Here is a 24581-nt window from a genome sequence, read left to right as displayed (position 1 = left end):
TTAGTTCAATTGTAGCTTTTGGTTGTTAAACATGCATATGGGTTCAGGAAGAGCTTCTAGAACAAAAAAGTTGCCTTAAAAACTGAGATTTGGGGGCAACCGTCACACTTTAAATGCTTATATTTCAATATATGTTTTGCTGAAAACACCACAAAAGTCTTTCTTGCCTGCTCTATCGAATTAGAATTAACAAAATTTTTGTGAATATGTACAGGTAGTGCTGGAACTAAAGGAATAATTTCAGTTTGATGACTTTGCTGAAAACCTTACACAAGCTATAATACAAGTCTAGGCATTGAACCAACAGAGGTTCATTGCATTGATATATTGAGGTTTTATTCAGTGCATGGAGGGTACAAAATGTGAGTCACAGCAGTCATTTTGGGTGTCTATAAAAAGATAAAGGTAAAGACTCCCCCGCACATGCCTGCTAGTCATTTCCAACTCTAGGGGCCGGTGCTCATCTCCGTTTCAAAGCTGAAGAGGATTTGTAGGATTTTTCTCTGACCACAAGATGGCGTTTGACAACTTCCATATGACCATTCTTGATTTCTGTTTCCCACTTGACATACTATCTGGTTTAGTTCAAACTGCTAAATTGCATAGATGGGAATGGATAGGCCAGTGGAGAGATGCTTCTAGCAACCTTGCTGGAAGGGAAAACAAATTGGAGGGAGATAAGGACTTTTCCTATCATTCTTCACAAATATTTTTCTGAATCATTTTCTAATTCTGCAAAAAAAATTGACAAAACAATATTTGCATATTTAAAACAAAACAAAAGGTAGCAAGTTCATACCTGCTCCTTTTTCCTGGAGGAAAGTAAATGCAATGGAAGGCTAACTTGAGAGCCTACATTCCAATCCAATGTAAGTCTAGCTTCCTCCAAAGGGAAATCTAGGTTTGAACCAGGACATTGGAGTTCAGCCATCATTACTATCTTTCTCTCCTTCCTTATTCTAAGGCAAGGTACCAGGGGAGGACTAGCATGGTCTAATCACTTTGGTATCCATAGTGTGGTTATCCAGCCAATGGTTGTATGCCATCAATCACATACAATCTCTCCCCTCCCCAGGGAAAATGGTCTAGCTCGTGTTCCGGTTTTGGATTAACAAACCAGCCCTGCAGTGATTTCTAGGTATGCTACTCAGTAGATGACCTTCTAAATGTCCAGGTTGCTGTGAATGCTGTCGTTTGGGGTCACAGGCAGTCTAGGAAATGAAGGTGCCAATATCTGTTGAAGATTCAAACTCCAATGGCATGATGCTTCAGTATTTTCATGATCTATTGGCCACAAGACATAACGAATCAGACAAAGTACACAAACAGAATAATTTTTTTTAAAAAAAATATCTTGCCTTTATTTTTATAAATAACTCAAGATAGCAAACATATCCAACACACCTTCCTCCTATTTTCCTCACAATAACAACCTTGTGTCGGGCTGAAAGAGAATGACTGTCCCAAAGTCACCCAGCTGGTTTTCATGCCTAAGGTGGGACTAAACTTCCGTGTGTCCTGGTTTCTAGGCTGATGCTTTAACCACCAGTTCAAACTGGCTATCTGCCTGCTATAAGAGGTAGCTAATATGAGGTTATTTCCTCCTGCCTCTTCTCAAATCACATGGAGCATGGAATGTAGTTAGCTTAGTGCTCAGTTGCCTATTTTACAATGCATTTTCTGTTACAATTAAAAACCTGCCTTGCTAATTGTTGCTCAGAATAACATTTTCACCCTCAGGAATGCTCACAAGTCCACAGAGAAAGCTTCAGCCTTAGTCTAACAAGATACAGGTAGTTACAGCCAATGTTGCTAAGCAGGTGAAAAAAATAAAATAAATAGCAGCTTATTTTCCCTGTGGCCCAGCTTAATATTTGGATGAGAGGATTTGCAATTTTAGGTTCGAGCTCATGACCAGAAAAATATCTATCTTGAAACCTGTTAAACCAAACACTAACCAGACTAGAACTAAAAAGGCACTTATTCGTAATTCTGCATAGATTTGTGAATCATTGGAATATTTTCCTGAACTCCTTCTGGGGCAAATTAAATGCAGAATTCTTTTGCATCTTAATGAATAGAACTGGGTTTTTGTAAAACTGCTAAGTACATCAGCTGAAGATGATGACGAACAATGGGAAAAAGCAGAGATAATTTTGTCTTTCATTAAGTCTCACAAAGGAAAAAAATCAACACAAAAAATGAATGTAAAGCAACCCAAGTTTCATTTTCACAAGAAGTATTGCAATAAAATAAAGCATGATTATAGACAATTGAATTTTTAAAAAGCATTAAAATTTTATAGAAACTGCATAATTAACCACCAGTTCCAGTTCAGTGAAGCTGAACATGGGAGTTGAAGAAGGGGTGGTTGCAATGCAATACCACTGTATCAAAGACAAGCCAGGATAACTATCCAGCTCTTATCTCAAGAGAACTGAGGCCCTCCAATGGAAGAATAGCGGAGCTCCAAATAAGGTCAGGAAAAAAGGATTTTTAAATGCAATTAAATAAAATTGAAGGATGCAAGTGCAATAATGGCTGGAAAAATATTTTCCTGGGACTGGTTGCTTGCTGAAGAATGTGCTTCTTTATAGGCTTGTAAATAAACTCTAGAAGACTCAAGTGCTTCTTATTCCCATTTTTGTGTGTGGACAGTTATTTTGAATTCTTAACAATTGACACTCATCCATAATGTTACAAAACAGCACAGATGGCACAACCCATGAACCATTAAAACTACTCCCCTTCCCCCCTCCCAAAAAAGTGCTTCAAGCAATTTCTAGATGTTGTAAAACCATGACTGGGTTTGCCTGTATTGACAACGCAGATAAGAATAACCTTGTTTGCAACTGAGCTGCCACCGCAGATGACATTTTGAAGCAGGGACAGCCTGAATGGAGTTCCTGGGATGGTGTTCAAATGTATACAGCCAATACCAAAGACAGCTGATTTTTCATATTTAAGGTACCGATACTGAGTGGGATAAGATTTGGAAAGATCTATGCAGGAACAATGAATTCTGTGGCATCTTAATAGCAATGCATACATTTTTATGGACCACAGTCCTCTGCATCAGATGCAGGAGAAAAGCTGTGGGGAAAAAAGAATATTCATTATATACACTGGAATATGGAACATTATATTCTATTTAGTTTATGAAATTGTGGCAATGACTGTAATGTTTAGATAAAATCATGGACAGGTCTATCAAAGAGAACTTATATGCATAAATTATTTCCTCACGAGAGGCAGTGTGTGTGTGTGTGTGTGTGTGTGTATGTGTGTGTGTGTATATATATATATATATATATAGTACATTTAAGAACCAAGACAGATAGCCTATTCAATTCCACTTGCTCATGAACTCCTCCAGGATCATTTTAAAAGTATTCCCATTTAGTGAGCTTGCCACATTTCTGATAAACCTAGCATAATTCAACTAAGCCAAAATCAGTGTTCCCCTTCCCCCCCCCCCAGTCTTGTAAATAACCTGGCTCCTTTTGGCTCTTTTCTTAAGGATAAGTGCTAGCAACACTGAAAGAACAGCAAATGCCAAGCCAAGGAAATATTTCGGGAAACATTACAGCTGTAAGGCCTCTGAGATAAATGAGGGTTTTGCTGCTGAAATTTGCAGAACAGGGGGCAGGACACAGCCTGGAAGAGGGGAAAAAGACACCATCTGTGGCCAGGATGGTTAGGTGGTTGACTGGGAAGAATGGCACAATAACCTTTGGATGGGACTAGATGTTTCTGAACTTAAATATACAAGTTTCAAACTTAAGAATGAGTTCATTCACAGATAAACAGGAAAAAAGTGTGCATTTTTCTTATCTCTGACAACCAAGACTGCTGGGCTAAGCTGATCCTGCCAAGTAATTCATATTTGTCCTTTGTGCAGACTGTTAGAAGCAAGTTGCTGTTTAGGCAGATTCTCCTGGAGAAGGAAGTAGGTCAACTCTGACGGATCTCTTATCTCTCTTATAAGTTCTTTTATCTGGAGACAACAGAAAGACCGCTTGAAATATTAAATCTGCAATAGCAAAAACAGATGACATGGAAGGAAAATGGTCAGAACTCCACTGGGATGGAGGTGGGGGGTGCAGGGGAAACACTGTCAATAAAAATAAAACGATTTAGACCAAACTATTTAATTCACTTCCATTTATTGCAGTGATCCTTCTTCAGTACAGTATAGTAGCTGCAATACTCGACGTCGTTAAAACATTAGAAAAGTCGTAACTGTAGATAACAGTTACAATACATTATCAAAATATGACATAACATTTTTGGATTGTGGATAGTACCAACCAAAGCTCAAGCTTTAAATTAAGACCGTAGTTCATTTTTAAATAAACAAAATAGCATATAAAATAATTGTGTAAAAAGGAAAGGCAAACATAATGAAACAATAAATAATCAATTTCTTCAACTATTTCCTAAACACTTCCGAATTTCACAAAATAAATTTATAAAAATGATATTGCTGAGTGTCAATGGAAAACTATTTCAAGTTATTACTGATTGAAAATTTTAAAAAGCATCCAAAAGAAATTTAAATTTATAGTAAATAGAAACTGGAATGGCTAAATTTGCTAACAGGTTAATAGTATATATGACCTAGAGAGTTTTAATAATGTTATAATCAGGATTTGGCATTTTGCATTTCTAATATTGGAAATTCTCATTAGATAAAGAACATTTAAGTCACAGGCTACATTTGGTATCCATCAATAGATCCAAATGTTAAAATAATTACTTCAGCCACCACACACTGACAGAAATGCAATTCCTTTCTTTTGCACATCACAAATAATGGCTGCCCTGAATGGGCCAAACTGCTAACTGTCCAAGTGCATTTCTTCCAGATGGGTGATGCTGTTTTCTATCCTACTCTAAGTCTGCACTTAACAAGAGAAAGGAAAGGAAATTCAGCCTCACTGAGTAATTTTACATCTTCTTTCATCACAGCAACAATCAACCAATCTGGTAGTAATTAACACTCTATTTGCAATGTGATTTTTTTAAAAAAAAAGTAACAATAAACTATTTTATTATAAACTTCCAATTTCGTTTGAAAAATATATCCTGACAATGAATTACTCTATCTGGCAGCCAACGTGTATTGCACTTCTGGGGAAAAAAAACAACAATCAGCATTAGAGCAGTAGGTTACTGAAAGTAATTACAATATGCAAGAATCCTGTTGTCCCATTAACCAGATCTCCTGAAACAATTTGTTCACAGATTTTGATTTCACTTAGCAAGAAAGCTGTTTTTTTATATGCTGTGGTTCACTTAGAAACTCTGAAATTATAGATCTTTGATCTAACCTGGTGCTCTGTATTAAAGCCAAAAGTTGAAACGCATTTTTAGGCAACTAACAGGTAACAGGTATAAGTGTTATTACCAAGTATCAGATAAAGCTTCAAGAGATTCTTCAGGAAGCAGTTCATAGAATAAAAAAATATAAAGCAATTGAAATATATACCCTTCCAGAAACAGAGGGCACACAAATGGGCAATTCTTGAATACACCATCTTATCAAATTAAAAAGCAAGCTCAAGAGAACCAAACCTGAGTGTTTAGCAAGAGTTTTAGCAGATTTTAAATAAAATGTCCTTGGATGCCTTGGACAAAACATGGTCCCACAGAACTACTTTTTATCTATATGGTGCCCCCCAAAAGGGCACACACTGAATCAGCCCCAACACTGATGGCAACCTGTGACAAAAGCACCCTTTGTTAACAGAACTGCACAATAAAATCTGTCAGGTTAATCTTCCATCATAGGAGTCCAAGGAACACGAAGGACGGGATGGAATTGGAGAACATTAGTAGTTCCCAATTAGTACATGTTTCAGTAGTAAAAATTAAACTTTACAAAGTCCTCAATGCTAACTGAATGAATTTGACTTTTATCATAGCCAAGTCATCCCACTTACCTCTTTTAGGACTAACAAGTCTCTTAAACAGACACATACATACACCATTCCAAACAATAAGAAACATATAACAATCCAAACTAATACCTTCATGGAAGACCAGAATGCAGCATCTTTATTATTGTAAGATGGAAGAGTCTAGAAACTAGAGAAAGTTTGATCTAAAGTTTTAACCAATGGCAGACTGACTTCATAAATTTACAAAACAATATATGGATGAAATTTGGTTAACTTCAGAAGGCACCTCAAGGCTAAAATGTTTTTATAAATCTATAACCCTTTCATTGATCAAAAATAAACACTTTTATTGCTGCTTTTCAAGTAGCAAAGAAAAACCTGTTTATTTATTCTTTACTAAGGAATCCTCCCCCATTTAGCAAGATTAAATTACAGAAGAATTAGAAAAAAATGGAACTTCCACAATTAGGAGAATAGTGACTTTCCTTATGTGCTTTTGGGTCAGGGGAATAGTGAGAAAGTTATCACTTTCTGCCTCTGTGTGAGGTTAATATTTTAATCATACGTCCCAGACCCTTTCCTCTAGGCACTGAAGTACCATTTCTTCCCCGTTGCATTTTTGCACAAGAGAGTTTATGAATAGAAGGTAAGAACACTTTGATGATTTCCACGGACAAGGAGAATGGGTGGTAGGTCTTTTGAAAGAGCTTCTATCCAGGCCATGTACAATGCACTCGATACAGCACTTTTTCGTGCAACTGGTAAACTCCTATAAAAAACAGAGAGGATTAATGGACAGGATTAAAATTGCATTATGTAATCTAATTTAAACTGATCTGCTATCCAAAGTATTTTTTTACATGAAATGGTTTTACTCAATGGTGTTCGTTGAGTAGTATTGACAAACAATTCTGCTCTACTAATCACCCACCAAGTTATTTAGCAGCAAGACCTCTATTCAAGAAGGAATTCCCCCAATTAAATAATTAATTTTACTGCAATCCACCATACTATGTTCTTTCCATTATCACTCAATTCTTATGCATTTAAGCTCACCTTGATCAAGGTTATTTTAATTATTTACTGCTTACTAGCAATCTTTATAGATCTCTTCAAACCCCACAAATTTTGTTCTTTTTAAAAGAAAGCAAAAACAGGGCCGGTATAAAAATGAAGATTCCACAGGAAGTCTGTTCCATAGGAACGTCATGAGAATGGGGGAGGCGACGAGGACGGGGGAAACGACTCACAGCAGGCATCTCTGATAGGCAGATTCAAGCTAGGAAAGTCTCTGATCATGTATACTGGTACAACATTGGCTTTAAAGGAAATGAATTGGTCCCAGAAGCCTACTGCCAACCAGGGCAACAACCACATAATTGGCATTATTCTACAATGATGTCTTACCAATGAGATAGTTATCATGTTTGCAGTAGATGCAGCCTGAGTCATCTTAGAAAGCATCTAAAGTAGTCCACTCAAGGAGTGATCAAGATTAGATCGGAACTAATTTCCCAATGGAGGTGGGAGAATGTTCTCCCTGTCAAGCCTCATGGGCTTGCCACTTCAGGGAAGGGAAAGGGAGACAGCCGAGGGAGCCTGCGGTTGGACGGCGAGCTGCTGATGTCATTGCCTGACGACCAGGGAATCCCCCTTTGCCTGGGAATCCCTCTGCCTGACCTCCGAGAGGCTGAGCTCCCGGCTGCATGCTGACAGCTCTATCTCCAGCCGCTGAACAGCTGAGGCTACTGCCTGCATGCTGGAGATGATGCTGGAGGGGGGACGTGGAGGCCAGCTATGCTGGTTTTAGGGACGTACGCTGGATGCTGGCTGGTTGGATGGGGGGTGGAGCTAAGGGGATTGCCTGTATATAAGGCACTGGGAGCAAGTCACTCCCAGTGCTGACTTTATTGCTGTTATTGCTCTATTGCTGTTATTTCCCATCAATAAACACTGGTCAGAACGTTCCTGCCTAGCCAGCTACCTTGTTGACCATCATTTATCATTTGTGGAACCAGGACTGGTAAGGACTCTGACACTCCCGTCCAGTGTTTCTGTCTACTGCTTGCACAGAGCAACTCTGAAAGATGCCCAAATAACAAACCATCTCTTTCTGGGGAAACCCAACCATGTCAAGAATAAATATCATGATCAATAAAAGCTGATAATTGTTAACTAATAGTGAACTGTAATCTAGGTAGAATGTAATCTAAACTTGTTTATTCCCACTTAGTCTCTCCAGACACTGTACAAGCTTTCAATGACATTTCAAATTCAATGTACAAGTATCATCAGGACAACATTTTCAGAATTATGTTCCTGTATGTCAGAGGAAAAGTGTTTTACTGCTTGATTTTATTCTACCTTGGTTATTATTGTGATAGTTATCATTTACTTCACACATTGACTATTATTTGTGAAAATACTGTTTTCAAATTTTCTAGTAATCAGGATCCATTCTTATGAATTGTCAAATTTCAACTTTTCCCAAAAAATAACTTCGCTTTCCAATCTGAGATTCTCTGACTTTGCCTTTTTCATTTTTTAACAATATACTCAAAACTCAGGTCACTAATCTACATTTACTTTTGAGCATACAAGCTTTTATTCACAGAAAATATTTAAAAATGAAATACTTGTTCTTGAATTATTGTAATAAGTGAATTGCCTATAGAAAAAAGCAGGATTCTGGCTCGTGCAGGATCAGAATCCATTTAAAGAAATGGGATTTCTGAAAACAGGAACCCAGCTACTTTTTCATGAAAAAAATACATTGTATTAATGTTACTAAAAATTCTAACATTAATTTTATTTAGAAAATACAAAACTGAAAGTTGCAGACTTACTAAATTCTAGGAATTAAAGACCCACCATGCATGATATATAAATTCTCTCCCAGTAGGTCACTAAACTGCATCAGACCTCTTGGGAATACAGCTTCTTTTTAAGCATTCTTTTTAAGCATACAGGTAATTCTCGGTTAACAATGGCAATGGGACCAGAATTTCCATCACTAAGTGAGATGGTCATAAAACATAACTTCACATGACATTTGCTTAGTGATGGCAAACACAACAATTTTTTTGCCATAGTTAAGTGAGGATGTGAGGGTCTCACAACTTTCTACAGAATTTGGGGGGGGTGTCTGAGGAGATCTATAAATATTGCTAGTAAGCAGTAACTTACATCTTCAAGAATCAGTCAGAAGTCCATTTTTTCACCACTGTTGTTAATTTTGAATAGTTATTGAATGAAAGGACATTAAACAAAGAACATTTTGACTGATTTGTTATTTCAGATATTTTCTGGAAAGGATGCCAAGAATGACAGAAAGAAATACTTACATAACGATTAGATTAGCTGTGCTTGAATGTTCTTTCAGTAATTCATTTAATCTAATCTGACGGTAACTCTGTAAAAAAATGAAAGCGTTACTGATGTCTGAAAGGCTAATAACCATTTTAAAATTAATTTGGAATAGTGCTGTAAAGTTCAAGTATTTGTACATACATACCTTGGTTTTATATAGCTCAATTTCGTTATCTGTGATTCTCCAAGGTTCATCTTCCTTCATTTTGTCTGCAACATCTTGCTCTTTATCATCTTCATGAAGTCTGAATGGTTCAATCATTTCTTCAAAGGCTGCAATGCTGAAAGTTATTTGATCACAGAGTTAGAATGCATCAACAGTTTTATCGATATCTGCAGTAAGACATGCAACTAGCATGTCACATATCCTAATGATATGTGCAGGCCTAATTAACTGGAATTGAACAGTTCCTTTATCACTGCACAGAAGTGTCATGTTTCCTAGCAAACCAAAATTTCCAAGAGAAGAGAATATGTGTAGCTTGGGCCTAAATGATGGAGTCCTTGGTGCTCTCTGAGTTTGGATGTTTTGTTACCTCAACTAGTTAACATCTCCAGTGCAGCACCTGAGCAAACAATCAAGCTGAGAGAGCAGTAAGGACTCCACAAATTTCTTTTGCAATATACCTCTATTTAAAGACACTAAGTCTTCCCAGTAGTGTGTAGGGGCTGTTTGTTAAATATTGTATGGTTCGGTTTTTCATTAACTGAAACTGTAATCCTGTTTTTCTAACATCTGGACAAGATTCACAAATTAATATTTTAGAGGGCAGGGGATTATTATCACAGATAGCCCTTGTTTACCAACTGCCCCTTCAGCGTGTGTTTAGACTTATGATAGTGCTGAAAAAATAAATTTACAATTGCTCCTTGAAATAACAGCAGTTGCAGCATCCACATGGTCACGTGATACAATTCAGGCACTCTGCAACCTGAATTGCAATGGTTGCAGCATCCTACAGACATGTGGTTACCATTTGCAACCTTCAGTGTCAGCTTCCAACATCAAAACTCAGTGGTAGGTTGTACGTTGTGGTCATGTGACATTGCCTTAACAAACCACGATGATTTATTTAATATTGCAATGCATCTGACATTGTAAATTTGGCATGGTCATGTGATACTTCAGTTAACGACTGTGTCAGTGGTGGAGTTGCCGGTTCCAGTTCCAGCTGTTAAGCAAGGACTATGTTTTCAGATTGTGGGTTGAGAAAATGGCATTGGTTATTTGGTAATTAAGAAATCATGCTAAGACATTATTTTCATTACTGAGGTACTACACTTAAAACTATAAAATAAATTATCACATGGAAATTCTATTTAAATAGCAGCATGTCATTCACGTCATGCTTAACTATTCTGTTTTTAATAGCAATTCAGTCCATGAGCTGTAAAAAGCTATTTCTTACCCAGTATCTATGCTTTTCTTAATAATTATTTGAAATTATTTTTAAAAACGGAACCTCATTGTATAATCATTTTACAGTAGAATCTAAATATTAATGTAATAACTCATTTAAATTACATAGAAATTAATATTGGAAATTACTGTGCAACTTACTTTTCTTTCTTTGGTTTTGTATTGATATCACCAAGGACCATGATATCTGAAAAGTCTATCCGAAATTTGCTAAGTAATGTTGCCATCCTGAAAGTTAAAGGAGACCATAATTAATAGTGGAAATTCAGAATACGCATCCAATTCTGAACTTCATAATTTAAGGATATTGATAAGCTGGAATGGTTCCAGAGGATAGCAGCCACAATAAAAAAAATTATGAGACAGGCTAAGAGGTACTGGGTACAGGTAGCCTGAAGAGCAGGCGATGGGGAACTCTAATGGTTGCTTACAAGTCTCTGAAAGGCTATCTTGTAGGAAATAGGGCTGAACAATAAAACTGCTTTAGAAGACAGAAGCAGCAGCAATGGCTTTAAATGACAAGGCACAGGTGGACATCAGGAAGAAAATCTTGATGGTAGAACAGTCAACAATGAAATGGATCCTCTTTCACAGAAGGCATTTAAACAGAAACTGAATGGGCCCCTGTTAAGGATATTGTTGATTTAGGTAGCCCTCATCTTATGACTATAATTGAGCTCAGAATTATGGTTGTGCTGGTTGTTAAATGGGTCATCATGTGATCCCCACCTAATTTTATGACCTTTTTGTGGTCATTAAGTGCAGTTTGTAAAGCAAACATCATGGTCATTAAGTGAGCATAGCCATGGTTGTTCAACAAATCCATTGTTCACAATGAGCATTTTTTTGCTGTAAACTGACAGTAACTGCCAGCTACTGGCAAAACCCGTCATTAATCACAGTCACATGACTACAGGACACTGTAAACAGCCATAAATGAAGCATGGTTGCCAAGCGCCCAATATGTGACTGGGGGAGCCATCAGAACTTTGAATCTGGGTTGTAAATGGCTCTGGGGAGGTCCACTGTAATCTGAACAGTTGCTAAGCAACAAATCATGTGTTTAAGGGCTACCTGTAGCAGATTTCTGCACTGTGCAGAGATTAGACTAAATTATTTCTTCCAGTTTTACATGCTATGAAATGTTTAGGGTAAAATATTTTGCATGAGATGTTTTTAGTATGTCAGAAATTTAATGATTCAGTAAAAGAATAGATAATTTGAATTAGTTCTTCATTCCACTTTAATTTCATACACAATTCCTCATAAATGCTGAAGTGCTTTGAAGGCAATCAACAAAACACAGGAGTCACATACAAATAAAAACTTTTCATCCATTGGAGCACCGTCAGTGATTGCTCTAAATCAGGGGTGTCAAACTGCCGGCTCGCGGGCCGAACGCGTCATCTGGGAGCCAAGTCCACCCCATTGCTGGCAATGAAAAAATAGTCCTGATACGTCTAGCAACGTCCCTAGTTTGACATGTCTGCTCTAAAGCAATTTATGAATTTTAATATAAATAATATAATAAATATATCAATGCACTGACTGGATTTGATTAATTGATTTGGTTAAAATAGAAAAAATAAACTTAGCCATAGAAACATTGTAATTCATTAAACTCACGCTCTTCTGTCATGGTCAATTCTGTTTATTTTTCCGCCAATGAATACCCTGATCTTGCAGTCTTTCCATTTTTTCTTGGTTGTCAGAAGATATGGAATCAAAAGTGTTAAGCCTACAGGGGAGAAAAAACCCAATCTTAATTTAGAGCCAATGTTGGAAAAGGAAATACCAGATAACATTTCTAATTTTTTTTGTAATTTTTTTTAAAAAAATGTCTTACCCCCATCATCAAAGAGCCACCAAACATCAATGTAATTTTTGCCTTGTTTTTTCTGAAATTGGAAACTTGCATCAAGCAGCTTTTGATCAGCCAAGTTCAGAGGAACAGACGGGCCCTTAGGATCTGTAAAATTGAGAAGTGACATTTGGAAGAAAATGAAGTCCAAAATATCCGATCAGCCATCTCCATTCAAATGCAGAAGCTGGTTTACAAGGAACAGAAAAAAATAAGAGATAAAGAAGATATGTTCTAAAATATACAGACCTAATATCACACTTTAATTTTTTTTAGTATCATCACATTGCATGCCTTTGAAACTCCCAATATTTAGGGTAGGTGGCTGCTAAGAGGAGTGGGGGTATAAATGAGCGGTCAACCACTTTTTGATTCCACTATCTAAATGCTTCTCGATGTCGGCACCGTTAGCCTGTGTGGACTTCGCAGAATTCCTCAACCAGCCAGTTAAGAGTCCATCCAGTTTAAAGCTGCCAAGCTTGAGAAACACTCATCGAATTGGTCAGGGCTTGAAATAATTAGCATCACTGTTATCAGCTCTTTGGTTCAATGAAAGACGTACACTGTAATGTTATCCTTATATTTTTAGCACAGTAATAAAAATGATTTACGTAAATAAGTTACTGAAATTCATTAAAAAATACTAAAGCTGTCATAGCCAAAACATCCGCCCACGTTCTACAGGAAGTCTGAATTGTTAACTTCTACTTGTGATAAACAATATACAAAATAAGATATGAAAGAAATAATAAATGGACAGTGACAGAAAGGGAAAATGGATTAAACAAAAGAAGATGGAAAATGGCCTGCCTTTTTTCAAAAGTGGCTGTGTTGGAGTCTTGATATCTTCTTCTTCTTCTGGACATGTTTTAAAAGTAAACAAAAAATGAAAAAAGGTTATTTGCAATATTAATGATAATGAACAATTGTTTACCATTCAATGGTAAAAATCGAATATGAATTAATACATGCCCTCATGAATGTTATTAATTAGCATATTCACATATTTTCTTTATACCACTACACTATTTAAAAAAAGAAACATGTGAATACCTGAAATGTCCACAATATCCCTCTCTCTTTGCACTAGACATACTAATGCACGCATGGATTCAAACATACATACACACAAAAATCTTTTTATCCAGGGAGAAAATATTGATATAATTTAAAATTCTGCATTAGCTTAAGATGGAAAGAGGATGAGTAAAATCCATGATCAGTCTCACATTTAACCCAAGACAAGCATTACTACTAGGCAAATATATAAAATGGGCTAAGTTTACAAGTGACTACAAGGACATATTTTAGATTTGGCAGAGCCAATGTATTTATCTATTAAGTTTAATCCACACTATAGTCAACAAGTGTGCCATAATTGTATCAGAAGCCCTTTTGATGCAGTACCTCAATGTACCATGTGCTTTTATTCATTCATATAATTTGTAATGAATAACCTTCAGTAACACACCGAACCAACTGAACTGAGAACTGCTGGTTCTGAAACTCTCACCGGTTTTAAACTTTGCAATATGGAACAAAATGTAATAGGAAGGAAAAGACTTAATATATTCCCTTCATCAGATATATGACTAATAAAAGATCTGCACAATTATTCAATTATATAACAAGGAGTCTGCACAATTATTCAATTATATAACATACCCGCACAATTATGACATTGTGCTCAGTTACTATTTGGAGTCAAATTGGTATTGTAGGGTTGGTATATAATAGTAATTATGTGGATGTACATCTATATGCACACATACATCTATGTGAAAAGAACTATACCTGCTACCTTGAGTTCCTAGGAAAAAAAGAAGTATACATGTACTAAATACATAGTTACCTTTATGAACAGGTCCTTTTTCACTAACAGGTTTAGAGGTTACCACATCAGTCTTCTTGTTGTAGTCCACATTTACTATAATGTCTTTGGTTACTGGCGATTTCTCTTGGGATGACAATAATTCTTCTGTGAATAATAAAATATATGACTGAATATTTATGCAAGAATAGGTTTCTATTTGAAGCCATGATTTTTCCAGAAATAATCTCAGTTTTTGCACAAAGGGATTCTGCATAGGTATTCCACTATAACTCTGTAACTAGAAAGTTTCAATGTTCATGCTCAGAATGCACAGTAATAATTTTCAAGAAAGCATCTGCACAAGAAAACATGGTTGTGTAAATGTGATATAACTGAAGAGCTAAAATCACAGGAAAATAACCTGTCCTCATTCTTCAAGGTCTCTACATAAGTACATAATTATTTAGCAAGCTTATAACTGGAAATGGTCTAGGCTACAAAAGAATGGATGTAAAATAATTTTTCCAAAGGTTTCAGAAGCATCAATTTATGAGTATATAAAGCATATAAGCATATAAAGATGGTTATGTCACATTAGACAAGGAGGTGTCCCCAACTCTTCACCACATCAACTTCTTTGTCAAGATCCCAAAACATTTTTCTGAAAATAATAAACACTACTTTGAATAATAGTACTTAAAATATTATAACAGCAACAATAGTGGATAATCTATGCAAAGTGATACTGATCACTTTGCAGAGAACTGTATTAGGATTTCAGTAAAGGTTTCCCATGACCAAAGACAATCTACATTGTATTAGCCCTCTGGGCAAGAGTTAGAGACTTACCAATCTTTCGACCAGAATCTGCATAATAAAGAAAAGATTTTGGACCTACCAAAAGATAGCCTAGAGCAGCTTTCTGGGCACCAGGGTTTGGTGCACTACCTAGATCCTACACATGCGCAGATGAAGCTTCGCTCACTTGCACGGACCGTTCCTAACAGGTGTGGACCAGTACCAGTCTGCAGACTGGGGATTGGGGAACCCTGGCCTACAGAAGTCCAAAGGTGGATAAGACAATGAACTAGGTAGAACCTGTAAACTAGCTTAGATAAAATGGAAGCATCAGTCACAGTTATGTTAGTCTTCTGAATAGATAAAGAAAGGATAGTCAGCACTAAAGCTCTGCTTATAACTCTGGGGCAACTGTCCATGTTTCTGGTGGTTGCCACAAGGGCATCATAATAATCAACCTGAAATATAAGTAGTTCTCGTTTAGCAACTGCCTCATTAAGAAGCCAGAATTATGAGGGAGATGAAAAAAAATGTATGACCAATCCTTGTGCTTACAATCTCTTCAGGTCTGTAAAGCAAAGGAAAGTGAAAGTAATATCTTAAGCACAGTTGTTTTTCATTTAGTGACCATTTCACTTAACAACCAAGTTGCTGATCCCAACTGTAGTGGCTAAACAAGGACTACCTGTAAGAAATGTAAAAACAAAGGATAAGGAGAAAATCCTTAAAGACTTCAGATACGAGGAGAAAGAGACTGAATTGCAATCTGAGACTGGTACACCAGAAATAGCAGTAAAAATACTTTAATGAAACAAAGAATAGAACTTTAAACTAAAAACAGAAAAACTTCTCAATAATAGTTAGCAAGCATGTATATAATTCCACTTAAGGAATTCAATTAATAACCATAGGTTTTTCAAGTGAAGGTTTATATACAGTTCCTAGGAAATTTCCCAAATCTACTGAAAATATCTGCTAGAAAAGTACCAGGTTATCAGACAAAAGAGAATGCTGAGCTAAATTATGCAATCAGACTGACTCTGTATCAGAAGACTATCTCTAGCTGGAAAGCACAACGAGTTCTTTAGAAATAACAAGTGGATTGAGAATCACAGCTGCTTCAGCTTTGACAGTGTGACCAAATACAAAGGGCTAAGGTATCTAAGAACACTCTGAAAATGTTTTTTAATAACACTAAAGGAAAAGCATATTAAGAGCGTGGCCCACTGCAGTTGTGCAGATCCATGTCCCTGAATGATCTATTTATTGCCTACTTTGCTACAGAATCTGGACTTTAAGTTTTTATTGCTGAGACAATTAAGATGATGGCTGAGATTCTCAAAAAACAGAAAAAGATCACCAAGTATAGTTAGGTGAAGCATCAATTCATATGAAGGAGTTTCAACTGAAGGAATTTCTTGTCAAAACTAGAGGGGTACCCTTCTATTAGAAATGTATTCTGAAGTACAGAAAATCAGATCCACCTTACTGCTTTTTCTGATACCCATTATAATAGTGTAGTGCTGTTACTGCAGAGCAAAATCAAAGTTTTATGGATACCCATTCAGGGAACTTTACATGCAGTGGACAAAATTTTAGTTTGATATGGTTTGCTGACTTATGTCTTTTATTTTATTTATTTAATTCAAAAGAATGGCAGGGCGGCCCACTTTATGTGTCACAGCTCTGGGTGGCTCACAAAACCAATAAAACTGATGTTCCAAAAAATAAGTTTGAGAACCATAAACAGTGCTCTTCAATCCATTAACAATTAGTGTTCCAGTCTTACCTTATCCAACACTTTTTTATTTATTTATTTTAATTCCATTTATATCCCGCCCTTCTCCGAAGACTCAGGGCGGCTTACAATCTTAGCAGTAGCCTTCATTCTATGTATATGCCTGCTTATTAGGGCTTTCACACACACACACCCCAAGCGGCATTATTACAAAGTCAGCTTAATTGCCCCCAATAATCTGGGTCCTCATTTTACCTACCTCGGAAGGATGGAAGGCTGAGTCAACCTTGAGCCTGGTGGGATGCGAACCTGCAATAATTGCAGGCAGCTGGTGTTACTTAAGGAGGCATTAGCCCACTGCTCCACCAAGGCTCTTGAGGGAACAACCAGTTTTTTAAGGGCTTTAGTTAAGAGAATTAGGGCATGCTGGATCATGGGGTCAAGTTTGATGCCACTGTAGAAAAGGCAGTTTCTAGGATTCACTGGGAGACCATGTTTAAGGTGAGGAATCTGCATCTGGCGGAATAGGCAGATACCATTGGGGAGATTCTGTTTTCGAAATAACTTGATCCTGTGCCATGCAGCGCTTTAAAGGTGTTAAGTCAGGACTTCGAGATACATACAGAAGAGAACTAGGAGCGAGTACAATGTAATATGGACAAACTAAGGGCACCCAAAACTGTGCACTCCTTATGAACCGGCAGTGACCTCTTCTTAAATCCTATATTAATTTATAGTAGTGAAACTCGTGAAGGCTTTTCGTCAAGCATTTCTAACTCCTCTTAGAAACATTACTAAGATCAAAATGGCCACAGGTGTCTATGCTTCTGAATACCACAGGAGTATGCTCATTAGCAGAATCCAACTAATAATCTAGGGTAAGTAAGGTTTTAATGACTGGTAAGCATTCCATGATATAGTCCACTGGCACTCAACCAAAGACTGAAATAACTGAGTCCTGACTAGATTAAGCAGATTACTCTTGCAATCAATAATGTTTATATAAGATTAATCATACACAATATATAAGTAACTTATATCCACAGTGGAGGTGGCTACTAGATTGATAGCAAACCCCATCGCTCCCCACACTCCCTGCTTTCCTACCCACCCATCCTCTGTTTTCATATTGCTATATTCTCAGTTTTTCCTACTGTTCTATTATTTTGCTACTGTTATGTTTACACTTTTTTCATTGTTTTATTGTTGTAAGCTGCCTAGAGTAGCCCCATTGTGAGATAGGCAGCAAATAAATTTAACAAAAAAACAAATCTGTACTCTAGTGAAGGAAAGATGAAAAACTGCATAGGGCAACCAACATATTCATAGAAGCAGGAGTGGTACACATTTTGAGGTCACAACACGTACGTTATTATGTTCCAGCTGCTATTGCTCTCAATTCTAAGACAGGAAAAAAGAGGAACACCACTGATGCATTTCTTGATGCAAAACATTTCAATAATATTGTGTAAAGAAAGTCTGATGAAATATTTGATCACTGGAGATACAATAATCTTCATGCTGAACATGGGGTGACTGTGACAGAGGTAATTTATTTTCAACCTGAGAGATTTTTTGGGGGGAGGGAGGGGAAGGTAGCACTAATTTCACTAATTCTTGGAGCCAAGTTTATCAAACTAGCAATGATGGATGGCAGAAATGAAATTAATAGAAATTGCCAATACAAAGCTGGAGAAGATGCAGCAGAAGAAACAGTAAGCTACAGGCTATTAAGTAATGAACTCACTAGTGCCAAAATTGTGTGATTATGGAAAGGAAGATCTTTTTAAAAATGTTTCTTATTCTTATCATTTTTAGCTAAAAGAAAAGGCAAAACTCCCAAGAAGCCGCCATTAGAGGCTGTGATACAATGTTCAAGAGTGAAATAGAATTGAACTCAACTCAACTGCCTATAGTGGGCAGAGAACAGGATTAAGTACAGTGCTACTAACAGAGTGTTGTAAGGAGCTGGGTTTGTTTTTCCCCTCAGGTTTTCAAGTGTCTGATGCAGACATTACAATAATATCTAGGAGACCTATTACAGTACAGAGAAAATCAGAAGAGTGGTTCTTCTTGTTGTTGTTGTAAACGAAGGATATAAATCTAATACTATGAAAATCCCAAGTCATATTAAGGATTACCTTGTCCCTGAAGATGAGATATATCCAAACCTTCCCTCAGACGGATGACAACTACTCCATACTGAAAGTCGAAAGCATCACTGTAATAAAATGAAGTGGGTAAAATAATAAGCATTCATAATTGACTAATTAGTACAATTAATCTGAAAGGATAAGCAAGTTGCATCAATAAAGCAAATGTCTCCAAGGGTTATCCTATAAAACAAAAAAGCTGTATGGCAACTGTATGTACAGTTGTCAGTACAATCCAGGATCCTGTTTTATTGAACTCTCAGAACATTCACAACAGGAGAGTGGAAATAAAGCACTTACTCTCCCCACATATGATCAAAAGGACTCTGAATGAAATATGAGATCTACTTCAGAACCATTAATATGCCTAGATCAGTTTATAAGGCAGTATTGTACTGACTTACTACCCACAACTTCAGAATATATTAGCAGAAAAATGATGTTTATAATTCTCCTGAAAACTTTGATAAATTGGTAAGTATAGATATTCAGGTACAAGTACAATATCTTAATTACTATTACTTCTACTTACTGTAATAAATTGATGTAGATGTCAACATCATTCATATCAGCTGACTGCCAATCCTTCTTGAATCCAGCAACAAGAATATTTGGCCTCATTCTTCCTAAACCTGCAGCCTAGGGAAAGTATATAAAACATTTTGGAATGGTATGCCTATCTTTAAACTTTGCTTTATTTAGATTAGATAAAAAACAGTGGGATTTTTCTACCCTACCTAGTCCTGTGTTTTCCTGGGTATCATTTGACAATTTTGGCTGAAATTTAGAAGCCTTCTAAATACCTCAAAATGAGGAATGAAGTAAAAACTAATCTTGTAAGCAGATTTAAGCTCAAACATGTGACTTTCTATCTCATAGCACTGACTAGGTTAGCATCTGGATCACCATTGTCCTCTGCTAGAACCGAAGGACCCTTCTCAACTGTTGATTTGAGCAGTTTTGTTGCTTTTTACTGAAGATCTACAACATGATATTAATGTTGATATGTACTATCTATGGTCTTAGATAGCATATATCTCCTCAAAGCCTAGGTTAATGTCTTCAAAACTCTTCCAAGATTTTTAATAGAACACCAGTATAAAATTCTTAATATCATGAGTAATCCGTCTACCTATATATAATGAACCATTACATTTAATCAATATTTTTTCCACATTCTCACACTTTTTGAAGTCGCTGTCACTCAAAGGTACTCCATGAGAGTGGCTATGGGTAGCATAAGAACAGTAGTATTTCTCCCATACTTAATTCCAGTAAACACAAACAGAATAGGCTGTAAAGAGATTCTGAGAATGCCACCTATCTTCCTACTGAAATCATGTACTTTTGGTGCAGGGTTTGCAGTTGTTTCCTGATATCACTCAGCCACCCTGTAAATCACGGGTGTCAAACTCGCCATGTCACATGACGCGTCACGACATATTGCAACTTTTTTTGCATTGCCTGAGCTGTGGTGGAGGCAGCCTCTATATGATACAACCAGTCCGTGGGCCAGCAGTTTGACACCCCTGCTCTAAATCTTTCTAATGAAATTCAAAAAATTATAAAGGTGAAGGAACCCAACAGAATTATCTCTGTTCAAAGACCTAATATCTTTCATTCTAGTCTGGATGAAATTCTTTCTGAAAGGAAGGAGAGTGGTCTTGTCATCTTATAAGCACACAGAATTTTATAGCTTTAAGACTTACTTCAAATCTATTGTCATGTCTGTCTAATGAAGAGAATATTCAAATACACATTTCTTGAATACCTGTACATCCCAGAGTAGAAGGAGGAGCTCTATAAACTATAGCAATTTTTAGAAGGGTCTCCAGCAAGTGAGAGACAGTTAATTGTGATCCAGCTTCATGATGCATGAAATCCAGCTGTTAGTTTCCTTCCCTCTACTTTTTGATAGTCAAAACCAAAAGAATGTCTATTTCCAATACATGAAAAACAGGCAAGCTTCAATTTCTGATGTATGAGAAACAGAATTCACCTATTCTTGACCATTTTTATTTTCTGGACATCAATTTTCCTATAATGTAATTCTAAAACATGTTTAGATAATATTTATTTATAAACAGAATTTATTTATTTAACACTTTTATGAAGCTTTCCCATCTAAAAGGATGTATGTTATATAATACAAATTATATTTTCAGAAAAGAATTACAAAAGAGAAGACTCCATTTTAGAAAGACCACCTACTTGCATTAAGTACTGTGCACCATCTCTTAGGTCTTCTGCATGTACCGGAGCATAAAATGCTTTCATTTTGTTTTTAATAAGCCATCGTTGGTACCTAGCCAAGTCAGCTGACAATTCCTTCATGGCTTGCCTGCGGGGACCCTAAAAGAGACATAACCCCTTATCAAAAATTTTGGAAGAAATTTAAAAGTGCATTCCTCATTGAAGACCATGTACTGCTCTATCAAAAGGTATGATATTGCTTAGATACAAAATATCCTAAACAAATTATTTAGAACAGAGTATTGCAGAAGAAAATATGAACCATAAATTAGTATTCCTTTTTAACACAGAAGCCAAACTACAAAAAAATCCCTTTACTGATAATTACTTTCAAACAATTTAGAAATCTCACATACCCTATGAATGGGTAACATATACATGGTGATCTTTATATAATTCATGCAGAATCTGCATACCTAAAACCTTGTGCATTTCAAGTATTTCTGTGTACTGTGATATCTGAATATTAGATAGACTAGGCTTGTCACAAATTATTCTTCAGTAGCTAAAAAACAAAATTCATTCTCCAAGAACACATCATCTTATCTGCATGCTTCTATTCAGCCAATCACATTCTAAAACTTACATAAGACAAACATTGCTCCCTATACAAGCAAAACTGATTTTACAAAAATAATATAAGAATAGGCAACACACAAAACTTTAATAACATTTTAGTGTTTTATGACACACTATTAAATTGTAACCTCCGGCAGCAACGGAACTTAATAAAAATTGAATTCAGCCCATATCCTGAATATTATAAACTTGTATCATATTACAGATGTTAATTGTAACACTGACTGACTGACAAGATCTTTATATTAATAGTATTCTTTGTTCATTGTAATTACATTATGAAAAAGAGCAATTATCTGAAAGGAAGATAATCTGTTCATCTTTATCTTTACTTCCTTTATGATTATTAAGAGTCAGGATCTGCTATCAGTTTTAAAGTTAAAACTATTAAATAAATATTTATTTGATACTGGTTACTAAAGTATCACTGTTTTCTTCTATTTCATGCAATTTGCATTATCTTAAGATAGACTTCTACATAAATGGGGGAAAGGGAAAAATCACAACAGGACAGAAATATATATATTTTTAAAGTATAGCCAATTATCTAGAAACTTACCATATGTACGTGACCACAGATCATCAATCCTACATTTTTGGTGAAGGCATGGACCAGATGAAGCAAAGCTGGACGTGAGTTTGGAGCACCACTCATGACAAGGCATTGTGGCCTAATTTTAGATTCAAACAACAGTTAACATGTACATTTTTGCAATCCAATCTGAACTGTTGTTAAAATGTTGCCATTAAGCAGTATCTGCACATGAAAACAATATGGAATTAGCACCATGTTTTTCATGTGACTGGAATCACCACTTGTTATTCATTTGTAATATCAAGACTTCCTTATACTGACCTTGAATAATGTTGTCCCAATGAAGAAAAGATGGCCTGCATATACATTTACTAAAATAAAGACACGGATTCTGACCTAATCTATTGGTCAGGGACTAGGCTGAAGAACATCAAAACTAAGGAGACAAATACAACCCAAGGACATATTGTGATAGGAGAACTAAATAATATTTTGATGTTATCGTTAAGCTATCAACTACTATTTAAGCAAGTTCCCCATGGAAAAAATATCTCATTCCCAGCTGCATATAAAAACTGACTTATGAACTTTTGCTGCATATTGGCTTTACATATTCTACATGGTGTTACCAGCGCTAGGAGATTGTAATTAATAAAAACATAGCAATAAGTTTCAAAATTCTTCTGCTATCCATAAAAATACCACACAGAGAAGCTAGAAACTAGCCACTTATATGTTTTGTCAGCAGAACACTTAGTCCAAATCAGCAATAGGGAAGTACATTAAATGAATTTTGTAATCTATGCATATTTCAAACTGTATTTACCATATCAACAATCAAGTCATTTTAAAAGATCTTAAGGTGAACGGTAAAACACACTAATATACAAGATCAATAAGGCTATAATCATTTCTATAACCATCCAATACCAACAGTGACACATTTTGAGCATTCCAATTCAGTGTCAGTCAACTGACCCTAATTTTCCAAACATCTGACTTCAAAAATATTAGTTGTTTTCTCCCCAGACTGCTGTTCTTATACTTCAAGTCTAGCAATATGCTGATTAATATTTTCCAAGTTACCTGAAGTTTTTTACATGGTCTTCCACACCAGTAAGGCGGACAGCATGCTGCAAAGCATTCAGATAAGTCAAAGCTTGAGTTGAGGAACCCCAGTTCACATCTGCAAAAAACAACTTTAATGCTGAAACAGAAAATGCCCTATAGCAACCTTAATTTCAAGGAAACATAACTGAACGTTATACTCATACTTCTACTTAATCATGTAAGCCACATCCCAACACGACTCAAGATTTATAAATTAAGATAAATTATCTCAGCACTTCATTAAGAAAAATAATAAACTACATAGGTAGCAATTTACTTGACTCTAAAATTTGTTTTTATAATCAAATAAAGTATCTTATGCAGGCATAGTATGTTCTGTTCAGAGGAGTTCCAAGAATAATCAGAAATGCACATTTTTCAAACTTAAGGGTCCCTTTATATTTTTATAGCTAAATATTTTTAATAGGATAGTTGATAGTTGCCATGGGTATGTTTATTAGAAAAAAAGCTCTATTTAAAATTCTAAGAGTCTTAGATTAATGACTATGACATGACTATAAGAAATTAAAGTAAAATATTCATTGGTAAAAACTATTAGAATGGCATTTCTGGCCAAACTAGACAATATATATTGAAAATTAAAATGACTGATAATAACAGTTTCAGAAAGTGATGAGGTAATCTGAGTTCAAGAAAAAGAGAACCCTATTTGAAAAAGTCACAGAGGAAAGAAGTACTGAATGAGAAGCCAAGAAGCTATACTGTGAGATAATAGTGAAATTTCAAGGCATGAAGCAAGAGCATCAGATATCAGATATATGACTAAAGAAACTTAAAGAAAGAAACCTAAGGAAACGTAAAGAAAAAGGTATGGATAATGAATTGATTCGAAAATCCAGATGTAGCCAAGAAAATCTTTACTGCCTCTCTTCAAAGCTGTGTGAATTTTGCTAAGATGGAGCTTAAAGGAATCTAGTCTGAACGAAAAGCTATTCAAAGCATATTAGCTAAGAAAGTCTTGCAAAATAAGACTGCTGTGTAAACATAAAATATAATAAAATGATTGAACTATTCAAAATTATTATTTG

At 35.9% G+C, this 24581-nt stretch overlaps 1 protein-coding gene across 9 annotated transcripts in view; it reads right to left on the bottom strand.

Annotated features, from left to right (window-relative positions):
- Nucleotides 1-314: 314 nt before the first annotated feature.
- SLC12A2 (solute carrier family 12 member 2) overlaps nt 315-24581 on the bottom strand; it is a 57815-nt gene continuing 33548 nt past the window's right edge. Inside the window, exons 16-31 of one of the 9 annotated variants that reach the window (XR_014025264.1) lie at nt 23509-23608; nt 22447-22558; nt 21267-21407; nt 19588-19694; nt 19044-19123; nt 14406-14531; nt 13364-13411; nt 12539-12661; nt 12319-12430; nt 10834-10920; nt 9418-9553; nt 9248-9315; nt 2842-6672; nt 1160-1284; nt 800-897; nt 315-650 (exon numbers count right to left, since the gene is read on the bottom strand). Coding sequence is in view for 2 of the 9 variants with exons in the window: in XM_081318743.1 (XP_081174869.1) it covers nt 6537-6672; nt 9248-9315; nt 9418-9553; nt 10834-10920; nt 12319-12430; nt 12539-12661; nt 13364-13411; nt 14406-14531; nt 19044-19123; nt 19588-19694; nt 21267-21407; nt 22447-22558; nt 23509-23608 (1376 nt within the window). In the remaining 7 variants the exon portion in view is untranslated. Of the gene's footprint in view, nt 6673-9247; nt 9316-9417; nt 9554-10833; nt 10921-12318; nt 12431-12538; nt 12741-13363; nt 13412-14405; nt 14532-19043; nt 19124-19587; nt 19695-21266; nt 21408-22446; nt 22559-23508; nt 23609-24581 lie in introns of those variants that run through there. The other 8 variants (XR_014025262.1, XR_014025263.1, XR_014025265.1 and 5 more) reach the window with 8 other exon arrangements.

Source organism: Vipera berus, assembly GCF_964194415.1.
Source record: "Vipera berus genome assembly, chromosome: 2".
Taxonomy (NCBI): domain Eukaryota; kingdom Metazoa; phylum Chordata; class Lepidosauria; order Squamata; family Viperidae; genus Vipera; species Vipera berus.
The sequence above is the reverse complement of the archived record's forward strand: the minus strand, read 5'-3'. Positions and strand labels throughout refer to the sequence as shown.